This window comes from Narcine bancroftii, chromosome 1 (genome assembly GCF_036971445.1).
Source record: "Narcine bancroftii isolate sNarBan1 chromosome 1, sNarBan1.hap1, whole genome shotgun sequence".
In the NCBI taxonomy this organism is placed as follows: Eukaryota; Metazoa; Chordata; class Chondrichthyes; order Torpediniformes; family Narcinidae; genus Narcine; species Narcine bancroftii.
This window is the reverse complement of record NC_091469.1, coordinates 78,875,402-78,886,891: the sequence shown is the minus strand read 5'-3', so window position 1 is coordinate 78,886,891 and position 11,490 is coordinate 78,875,402. Positions and strand designations below refer to the sequence as shown.

At 44.3% G+C, this 11,490-nt stretch overlaps 2 protein-coding genes across 8 annotated transcripts in view; one reads left to right on the top strand and one right to left on the bottom strand.

The window, feature by feature from the left end:
* The window catches only part of LOC138760302 (nicotinamide riboside kinase 1-like), an 87,436-nt gene extending 85,454 nt beyond the window's left edge, over positions 1-1,982 (bottom strand). For 4 of the 7 annotated variants that reach the window (XM_069930726.1, XM_069930717.1, XM_069930734.1 and 1 more), the window contains exon 1: positions 1,800-1,981. The gene's annotated coding sequence lies outside the window, so the exon portion shown is untranslated. Of the gene's footprint in view, positions 1-1,799 lie in introns of all 7 variants that reach the window. The other 3 variants (XM_069930710.1, XM_069930704.1, XM_069930754.1) reach the window with 1 other exon arrangement.
* A 5-nt stretch (positions 1,983-1,987) lies between these two features.
* The window catches only part of ostf1 (osteoclast stimulating factor 1), a 100,844-nt gene continuing 91,341 nt past the window's right edge, over positions 1,988-11,490 (top strand). Inside the window, exon 1 of the mRNA XM_069930765.1 lies at positions 1,988-2,157. Within this exon, the coding sequence (XP_069786866.1) occupies positions 2,124-2,157 (34 nt within the window). The 5' untranslated portion in view covers positions 1,988-2,123. The remainder of the gene's footprint in view (positions 2,158-11,490) is intronic.

Sequence of the window (11,490 nt, the reverse complement as noted above, 5' to 3'; positions counted from 1 at the left end):
TTCATACTGTGATTCCGGAGGTGGTTAAAAGCCGTTTGGGCTTCAACCGAGAGGGGGAAATTAGTGGCTTTTAAGAGAGGGCAAACCTTATCAGTGTATTGAGGGATCCACTGGGTGAAATATAAGAAAACCCCCAGGCATCTCCTCAAAGCCTTTGTGGTCCTGGCTACGGGGACCTCTAACAGGGGGCTCATCCTATCAAGATCAGGGCCAATTATGCCATTCTCCACCATGTAGCCAAGAATAGCCATTCATTTAGTCCTGAATACACAGTTGTGAGAGTTATAAGTGAGGTTCAGAGATTTCGCTGCGTGAAGAAAACTCTGGAGGTTGACATCATGGTCTTCCAATGTGTGGCCACAGATGGTAGCCTTCAACCCATACTCATCCACCATTCTGTCCATCTGCCTCTTGAAGATAGAAGCCCCATTAGAAACAACTGTTAGCCTCAAATGTTGTATATGGACGGTCCTCAGAACGGATTGGCAGCTGGTGATAAGCAGCTTTCTGGACAATGGTCGAATAGACCCGATACGGCGCAATATCATTCACCATATCTGAAATTCGAGGGCGCGGTTATGCGTCCAGGAGTGTGTACCGATGAATAGTTTGGCTATAGTCAATTACTAGCCTGGGGGGAGGGGAGAGGGGGGAGAGAGGGGAGGGAGAGGGGAGGGAGAGGGGAGGGAGAGGGGAGGGAGAGGGGGGGGAGAGGGGGGGGAGAGGGGGGGGAGAGGGGGGGGAGAGGGGGGGAGAGGGGGGGGAGAGGGGGGGGAGAGGGGGGGGAGAGGGGGGGGAGAGGGGGGGGAGAGGGGGAGGGGAGGGGGAGGGGAGGGGGAGGGGAGGGGGAGGGGAGGGGGAGGGGGATGGGGGGGGGAGAGGGGGAGAGAGGGGGAGAGAGGGGGAGAGAGGGGGGAGGGAGGGGAGGGGGAGGGGAGAGGGGAGGGGGGAGGGGGGAGGGGGGGGGGGGAGAGAGGGGGGGAGAGAGGGGGGGAGAGAGGGGGGGAGAGAGGGGGGGAGAGAGGGGGGGAGAGAGGGGGGGAGAGAGGGGGGGAGAGAGGGGGGGAGAGAGGGGGGGAGAGAGGGGGGGAGAGAGGGGGGGAGAGAGGGGGGGAGAGAGGGGGGGAGAGAGGGGGGGAGAGAGGGGGGGAGAGAGGGGGGGAGAGAGGGGGGGAGAGAGGGGGGGGAGAGAGGGGGGGAGAGAGGGGGGGAGAGAGGGGGGGAGAGAGGGGGGGAGAGAGGGGGGGAGAGAGGGGGGGGAGAGAGGGGGGGAGAGAGGGGGGGAGAGAGGGGGGGAGAGAGGGGGGGAGAGAGGGGGGGAGAGAGGGGGGGAGAGAGGGGGGGAGAGAGGGGGGGAGAGAGGGGGGGAGAGAGGGGGGGAGAGAGGGGGGGAGAGAGGGGGGGAGGGGAGGGAGAGGGAGGAGGGAGGGAGAGAGGAGGGGGGGAGGGAGAGGGAGGAGGGAGGGAGGGAGGGGAGAGGGGGAGGGGGAGGGAGGGGAGGGGGAGGGAGGGGAGAGGGGGAAAGCACAAAGAACACTGGGAGGTGCGTGACTTCAGAAGTCGGGTTCAAACTCCTGCAAAGGTTCCATTAAACAGTTCTGCAGGTTCAGCTCACAGGCAACTTCTGCATCACCCTCTCCACCTGCTGATTTGCCCCTCGGTGTCTCGAGAGCTTGTGGTATTCCCAGGACAGTGAGAGTCCTGACTCTGCATGACCTCCTCCCTTTCTCCAGCAGTGAGACCATCCCTGACCAGTAAAGCTACTCCTCACCCTCCTCTCAACACTTCAACCCCGGTACCTGCATCGGCCGATCCGCTCCTTCCGCCAGGCCACAACTTTGTAATGTGATCGCTATTGACAACCAAAAGAGAGAGAGGGATGACCTCGGCGACGAATGTGAACGATGCCCCGCAACACATGACCGACAGCCGCCGGGTCACGTCTGCCCGTCTCGCCTGGGAGGGCCTCCGAGGCTCTGACGTCAGCGCGCACGACGTGCCCTTCTTCCTGGTTCCTCCCCGCCTTCCCTGGACGTATCTTGGCTGCACTTCCTCAATCTCGGGGAAAATCTTTGCATTCAGCATTTAATTTTTTTCCCCCCCACAAACGGATTCTCACAACAATGTCGAGGCCACCACCTAAACCAGCCAAGCCAGGTAAGGTGGCTGTCTTTATTTGGAGTTAATGGTCCTGTAGCAATGAGTGGAGTCCACGGCAACTTGGTGTAAAAACGCCAATGAGTAACGTTTGAGGTTTCTTTTTAGATGACATAAAGGCTTTAGATGTTGTCTTCTTCTTAATGTATTTTATTTGATCATTGCCTTTAAGTACTTCTCTATGTTTACCACAAAACACAATCTTTTAAAAATGGATAAATATTGTATTTATAACCTCCCTTTTAAACATAACGTCCCAAAGACTTCACAGAAACGTTGTCAGTCAAATTTTGATATCAATGCATAGTCGGGCAAATAATCCACAATGTGTTCTTTTAATAGTGGAAAGAGGGGTATGGAGGATTCGGGAGTGAAATTCAGAACTTGGGGCCTTGGTACTGAGTCTTGGCAACCCATGATGGAAACAAATAAATTATGAAACGTTTTTTTGTACATTGTGCGGCAGTAACAGATCACCGAAGTTAGTTGGGGTTGGGGGCAAGCCTTCGAACTTGGAAGACAAGGAACAAAATATTAAAATCAAAGTATTACTTAACTAAGAGCCCATCAAGGAAAAAAAAGGGCACGAGCAAGGAGCTTTAGCAAGGAGTTTCCACGATGGACTTGGATGTGCAGGGTGCATTTGAATTGTGGTCCATGTACTTTATCAGAGGGATGGATGAGGTTTCAGCAGTAAAAAATGGGCGGCATTGATGGAATTTAGAAATGTTGCAGATTCGATCAACTCGTTTGTTCCCCAGCAAGACAAGAACATTGGAGAACTTTAAACTGCATGTTTAATTCTCTCTTGAAGTGAGGGATCAAGCTCTAATAGCAAATAGCGTTTACTGCGTGCATCGGGTTTGTGTCAACTATAATTGCGATTAAATATTTACCAAACTTACTGCAAGCTCTGACTTCATGTCAACAGAAAAATAACTATCTTCTTAAGAATGTAGATTGGTCTATATTTCTACACCACTAGCGACCATAATTATGGAGTTTAATTCAAATATGACAATAAAGCATTAATTTAATGTTTTACATCTGTTTTTGTGGCAATGTAAATCCATATTTGCACAATTTAATTTGGACTAATCCAATTTTCTGGGTTTAAAAACTCCAATCATTGCATCTTCAACAAAATAACATTTGAAATCAGTTTTTATCTTGTGACAAAATGCAGACACTTCAGATCTACATGAGACAATCCATGGAATGGCATTTACTACAATCAGAACTTTATTTTTTCGATAATTAAAGTATAGCTTTGGGATATAACATTACTTATTCAGAATACAAAAGTGCAGGAGAAACTCAGCAGGTCGCACAGCACCCATGTTTTGTGCTTGGGCCCTTCTTCAGGTGTGCTGAAAATAGGCAGATGTCTGAATAAAAAGAGGGCAAAAGGGGAGAAATGCAAGCTAATAGGAAAGAGTAATAAGTGGATGCAGGTAGAGGGTAGAAGAGAAAGATGGAAGTGATGGGGAGATGGCGGAGGGCTAAGAAAGATAGCTCTTTGATAAGAGAAGGAATGGAACGTGGGGAGCTAGAGGAACAGAGGCAGAGGGATGAGGGAAGGAGAGAGACTGGGAAAGGGTGGGGGGGGGGTTCACAGAAATTGGAAAAGTGGATATTAATGCTGTCTGATTGGAGACTGCTGAGATGGTGCTTTTCCTCCAATTTACAGGTGATCTCAACCTGACAGTACACAAAGCCCTGGACAGACATGTCACTATGGCAATGTGGTGTGGAATTGAAGTTCTGGGCCTCTTGGAGTTTTTTTGTTCTTGCAGCAGACAGAGCCATAGATGCAGTATTGTTTAAATGTTGGTTAGGTCAATGAGCCAGAATACTACTTTGACGCAGCTTTCAAAATTGTATGTCATAGTCAATCGTGATAGTTCACTGAGTTGGACATTTTTTACAAATAACTTTCATTTAATGCTAAACAAAGCATTGCTGATGGTAGCTCATTGGGTCTTCAACAGCACAATAGTTTAATCCTCATCGGAGAGTTCAGGGAAGGGTCAAAGATGAGCAATTTTCATTTTCTCTTGAAATTAAATTGAATCTACAATGAGGCATCAGAGTCTGTAGGTTCAACCAATGCAGCAATTCAGAAACAATTGGGATCCAGAGTGTGGTCAGAAGTGAACAATAAATAAAGAGTGCAGTTATCTGGTCCATTCCTCAAGGGCAAATAGTTGAATAGTGCTGACTCCAACCTTAGCAACAGAGTAAATTTGTAACTTTGTTTTGCAGGGATAAGGGGGAGGGCAAGAAGATGTTCCATTCATGAAATAGTTTAGAAATTGCCAGTCAACCATGGGCCAGCAGTTCTGGACATTTGCCAGCATTTCCATTCAAAATTTGGTGATTAGTGACTGTTGGCATAAGGAATGCTAATTTGTGAATGAAGTTTGAATTCATTCTTTTTATGGTGATATAGTGATATTTTCTTTAAAAAATAAGAAAATAGGAACAGGATTAGGCCATCTTACCTGTTAAAGCCTATTCCACCATTCAACATGATCATAAACTGATCTGCCTCATCTCTCTTGTGCCAGTCACTCACGGCTCCAACTTTCAAAAGTAAATTTTTGTTCCACTGTGCTGCATGATTTAAATGCTTTTTATTCTGCATAGGAGAGTGGGATATGCTGTGAATGGTCAATTGTTTCATAAACAAAGCGTGTTATTGTTTAGTTTGATATTGGGCAGGAAAGACTTCAAATGGCTTCAAAGATGCAAGTTCTGATAATAAGAGTGATTGCTTGTGCTTTTCTGAAGATCTATGATAGTACATGTGGGGGGGCTGGTAGTCATGGTGGGGAGCTGGCTGATGGAGGACCTCAGTTTTCTTCAGGCTGACTTCCAGGCCAAACATTTTGGCAGCTTCCGCAAAACAGGACGTCAAGCGCTGAAGAGCTGGCTCTGAATGGGCAACTAAAGCGGCATCATCTGCAAAGAGTAGTTCACGGACAAGTTTCTCTTGTGTCTTGGTGTGAGCTTGCAGGCGCCTCAGATTGAAGAGACTGCCATCCGTGCGGTACCGGATGTAAACAGCGTCTTCATTGTTGGGGTCTTTCATGGCTTGGTTCAGCATCATGCTGAAGAAGATTGAAAAGAGGGTTGGTGCGAGAACACACATCGGGCACACAAAACTCAAAACGGTCAACCAGTTTACCTATCTCGGCTGCACCATTTCATCAGATGCAAGGATCGACAATGAGATAGACAACAGACTCGCCAAGGCAAATAGCGCCTTTGGAAGACTACACAAAAGAGTCTGGAAAAACAACCAACTGAAAAACCTCACAAAGATAAGCGTATACAGAGCCGTTGTCATACCCACACTCCTGTTCGGCTCCGAATCATGGGTCATCTACCGGCACCACCTACGGCTCCTAGAACGCTTCCACCAGCGTTGTCTCCGCTCCATCCTCAACATCCATTGGAGCGCTTACACCCCTAACGTCGAAGTACTCGAGATGGCAGAGGTCGACAGCATCGAGTCCACGCTGCTGAAGATCCAGCTGCGCTGGATGGGTCACGTCTCCAGAATGGAGGACCATCGCCTTCCCAAGATCCTGTTATATGGCGAGCTCTCCACTGGCCACCGTGACAGAGGTGCACCAAAGAAAAGGTACAAGGACTGCCTAAAGAAATCTCTTGGTGCCTGCCACATTGACCACCGCCAGTGGGCTGATAACGCCTCAAACCGTGCATCTTGGCACCTCACAGTTTGGCGGGCAGCAACCTCCTTTGAAGAAGACCGCAGAGCCCACCTCACGAACAAAAGGCAAAGGAGGAAAAACCCAACACCCAACCCCAACCAACCAATTTTCCCTTGCAACCGCTGCAATCGTGTCTGCCTGTCCCGCATCGGACTTGTCAGCCACAAACGAGCCTGCAGCTGACGTGGACTTTTTACCCCCTCCATAAATCTTCGTCCGCGAAGCCAAGCCAAAGATGATAGTACATGTAAAAACTAAATGCTAGAGAAACTCAACAGATCAAACAATGTACTTTATATCGCAAAGATAAAGATGCATCACCAACATTTTGGGCTTGAGCCCTTCATCATGTATGAGCAAAATGTAGGCAAGTGCCCAAACACAATGGTGGGGAGGTGAGGGGCAGGAGGAGAACATCCCACAGGCAGGAGATGGATAAGGAAGGGAGGGCACACATCAAACAAGGGGAGGGAGGATGGCTTTGTAAATGGAGAGGGATGGGAATGGAGAGCTGGAAGAAAGAAGACAAAGGGATGGGAAAGAGGGAAAGCAGGGTGTAGGCTAGCAGAAATTGATGTTAATACCATCAGTTTGGAGAGTGCCCTATCATAGTTCATGTCAATTTGTAACAAACAACAATAAAGTAGTGAAATGATACATTGGATAAAATTGCCAAGCAAATTGAATTTAAATCCCATTCTTCTGACCAACAAAATCATGTAGATCGAATGCATCATTTATGATTTTTACACATAAATAACGACAAAATCCTATATATAAAAAAGAAATTGCATACTTGCTTCTGGAGTGATTGTTTACATAGGAAGCATGTTAACACTGACTTCCTCTGTTGTGGAAATTGTGGGGGAATCGTGGGGGAACATCATATTGGCCCAATTTCTTACGGAGTGCCTGTGGTCAATTTAGACTGCAGGCAGTCTGTAAAAATGTTTAGGGGTCCTGGAGGAAAAATTTAGCAAATAAATTCCGTCACAACATTTTTACACTGCCAGTGGAGCGAAAAATTTACGCAAATTTTCTGCTTCTCCGTGGCGGTGTAAAAATCATAATTAATTGCAGTGAGAAAAGGGTCATCCAGATTCTCACAGCATTTAAGTGGTAAATTTTTAAGGGAAGAACTAAGAGAAATAGGGAATACCTTTCCTTTGTTCTTCTAATGTGAGTAACTGGCCTGAGAATTAATGATTGCCTGTTACCTTCAATTGTTGCAATTCTGATGGGGATAATGGAGGATGGACCTGACAAGTAGAGAAGATGTAGCCAGTTTCAGGAGAATGCAGCTTAAGAAGAGGAATTAAAAATAAAACCCAAAAATATTGTGTCTGGGCCCTGATCTGTGGATTAACCATAAGATGTAGGAGCAGAAGTAGGAATGGCTCTGCCATTCCATCATGAGCTGATCCACTCGCCCTCCCTTTTCCTCTAATCTTTGAGACTCCAATTATTCAGATACCTATCAATTTTTGCCTTAAATACACCCAAAGGCCTGGCCACCAAAGCCGCCCATGGCAGCAAATTCCATAGGTTTACCACTCTCTGCCCTAAGAAATTCCTCAGCATCTCTGTTTTAAATGGGCATCCTTCACACCTGAAGTTGTGCCCTTTTGACCTAGACTCCTCTACCATGGGAAATAACTTAACTACATCTACTCTGTCCAGTCCTTTCAAATTTCAAAATGCTGGCAATAAACTCTCATCTCTGCTGTGACACCTCCAACATGTGCAATATTTGAGAATTTGTCATGAGTTATGTTGAAATATCTGCAAGTTATTCCAAGGCGGCTGGGAATGAGCATGCATGCTAGTGTTCCACCAATTAAAATGTACTTGTCTTCAATGGATAATAACTAGTTTTTTTCTTTCTGGAAATACTAAAGGCACACTGACAAATGAATAGGCATCTCATTCAGACTGATATTGATTTACATAGTATCCTTCATATGCTTCACATGTTTTGTGCTTTGGTGATACAAAGTTATGTGATTCCCCAGTAAAAAAAATTGGCGCTCTCTTTTTTTAAGAGTTTTGGATGAGATTTTATCATGTAGTCTGTAATTGCAAAGTGAGGCAGATATTTAACTATAAAATTTGTTATTTTTCCCGCTCCCCAAATGATACCATGAAGACAATGATTTCAACTGCTCCATCACAATACCAGGATTATGCTAACCCCACTGGCAGGAGCGATCAACAAGAGGTTGTAGCACATGGGTGAGCAATTAGTTTTCCCAGGAGGCCACATGAAAAACTGAATTATGCTTAATATTAATTCTATCTCTTTATAAAAGCAGTAAATTGCATAGTTTTGACAAGATGCAACTGGTAAGAGTAAATGTGATGATTAAGCAATGGAAAATAAGCTTAGGAAAAACATCATTTATTCAATCAAAATTACCCAAAACAATTGTAAAGAGAATGTGCATGTCCAGAAATGTTCCATTTTTGAAAGACCAGCATTAAAGCAGCTTTATGCAAACTGATATTACCATATTGCTTGTAGTCCAACCACCTCATTTGCTGTTTTTCAGTTCTTTTTTCTTGTTCAGTGAGAGAAATATAATTTCTGTTGGGCTTGAACAAGGGCATCAAAGTCAGGCTGAATGTCTGAGATGGATAGACGAAGGACAGCTGACAGATGATCATCAGTAAGAGAGGATCTATACCTGGATTTGTTAAACTTCATCACTGAGAATGTTTGTTCACATATGTAGGTAGATCCAAAGAGAACCAACATCTTCTGAGAATGACTCCTCATGTTTGGAAAGTAATCCTCATTGAGAGAAGAGTAAAAATCCAGCAGTGGTACTGACTTAAAGTGCTCTGACAGGATCATATCACATTGCAGGTCAATGAGTTCCAGCTGAACATCACTGGGTGCATGATCCACACTGCAGGTAAAGGGAGAGGAAATCATGTGCATTTCACCCTCAACTGTTTTAAGTCTTCAAATCGTCTTGAAAACTCAGCATGCAGTGCTCCTAACATGGATGAGTACCTGCGGAGGTGATCAGCTGATGGTATGACTTCTTTCAGGGTTTGCATGTGAGAGAGACTGTTGCTCTCCAGTTGAAAGAAACTGCAACTTGCTCATGAAAGACTTCACCAAGCTGTATATTTCATGAACAAAAAAACCCCCTATGTTGCAGTTTGATATTTAGTTCATTCATCAGTGCAGTCACATCAACAGCAAATGCAAGATATGCCATCCAGTTCCCATCTGAGAGCTCTGGTATGCCTTTGTCTTTCTTCTCACAAAACTCTTGAATCTCTGAGCCATCTTGTGTGGTAGCCTATGTCACCATGTTCATTCTCAAGCTCCTCCATGAGTGCAACAAACTGTCTGTGATTTAATGCTCATGCCCTGATGAAGTTAACTATTTTAGTTACAACATCAATAACATGGTTAAGTTGGGGGGAGTCACGTGATGGAGTAGTGGCCGGACAGTGAACTCCAGCCCTCTCCAGAAAAGTCGGAAAAAACAAAGGAAAACACAAAGGCACAGAAATAAAAATTAAAGAAAAGTGAGTATAAAGGTGGAAAGAAGATGGCGACAAAAAAAGAAAAATCGAAATCAACGGTAAGAAGAGAGGAAGAGAAGACAACGGAGGAAGAAGGAGAAGGCCTTACCTGTTTGAAGAGGCCCGCGGTGGAGAGAGAAACCCGCTCCCTCAGGTCGGTAGAAAGTGGACTACAAAAATGGCTCGCTGAGCCGAGTAAAAGTGCGCAACCGCGCATGAAAAAAATCACACCGATGGGAGGGGTGACCAGCTGGGGAGTCGACCTCCACAGCCGGCAACGACAGCTGCAGAACACCTGCAGCAAGAGGAGAACACAGAAGACAATGAAAACAAGAAAGAAGAGAAGAAAAGGGCAACAAAGAAACAACAGATGGCCAACCCAGAGGAAGAAGAAGAGGAAGAGGAAGAGTACAGTGAAATAGAAGAAGAAGGGAAAGGCAAGATAAAGGATATACTTTCTCTTATTAAAGAATACATGGAGTCATTTAAAGAATGGCAAACGCAGGAATTTAATGATTTAAGAAGAATAATAAACAACACAGAAGAGAAAATGAATAAAATAGATATGACCTTAACAGAAATGGGAAAGAAAATGGACAAGATGGAAGAGCGGGAAGCAGCAGTAGAAATGGAGGTAGAGGACTTAAAAAAGAAATTAGAGGAATCTAATAAAAAAGTTATAGAGACGCAAGAACTGTTAGCTCAGAAAATAGATATAATGGAAAATTATAACAGAAGAAATAACATAAAGATAGTGGGCCTTAAGGAAGATGAAGAAGGCAAGAATATGAGAGAGTTTATAAAAGATTGGATCCCTAGGATCCTAGGATGTCCAGAACTACAGCAAGAAATGGAAATAGAAAGGGCACATAGAGCATTGGCCTTTAAACCACAACCACAACAAAAACCAAGATCTATTTTAGTAAAATTCCTAAGATATACTACAAGAGAAAAGGTACTGGAGAAGACAATGGAAAAAGTAAGAGAGGGCAACAAGCCACTGGAGTACAAAGGGCAAAAAATCTTCATTTATCCAGATATAAGTTTTGAACTCCTGAAGAAGAGAAAGGAGTTCAATACAGCAAAGGCGATTTTATGGAAGAAAGGGTATAAATTTATACTAAAGCATCCAGCGGTATTGAAAATATTTATTCCAGGACAACAAAACAGACTATTCTTGGATCCAGAAGAAGCACGAAAATTTGCAGAACAATTACAAAATAGACTGAGGGAAGAAGACGTGTAATGAGAGTAAAAATGACCACGATTTATATGTATGTGGGTAAAGAGGTATATGTGTGTATATGTATAATGTGCATACGTGAATGTATCCGTATTTAGAGGAAAATATAGATAGTATAGACAAGAATTAATAAGGGAAGGAAATGGAATAGAGGGAATAAGGAGGGAACTAAAAGAGTGACCTTTATTACATATGAAAAGTGAAATCTTTTCTGGGGGGGCTGGGTGGGGAGGAGTTGCGGTCACTGCAAAATCAGCTGACGCTTGCGAGTGAATTCGCAAATCCAAATGGAGAGGGGAGATGTGGTTGTCCGACAAGGGATAAAGGACAACTCAGGAGGGGAAGGGGAGATTGGGGCTAAAGAAGTTTTAAATAGGAGAATAAGGAAAATGTTTGATGTTTTAGGAATGTTGTCTTATAAAGGGTTTAAAATAAGAAAACAGAAATGGAAAAGGAGGAAAGGTAATGATGGAAAAACGGAAAGGGAAGATAAACAAAGTATAAAATGGCTACGTTGAACTATATGACATTAAATATTAATGGTATACATAACCAAATTAAAAGGAAGAAACTGCTAAATTTACTGAAAAAAGAAAAAATTGATATAGCATTTGTGCAAGAAACACACTTAACTGAATTGGAGCACAAGAAATTAAAGAGAGATTGGGTAGGACATGTAACAGCAGCATCGTATAATTCAAAAGCAAGAGTAAAAATTAGTAAAAATGTGCCATTTAAAATAGAAGAGGAAATAGTAGATCCAGCAGGGAGATATGTAATGATAAAATGTCAGATATATTCGGAGTTTTG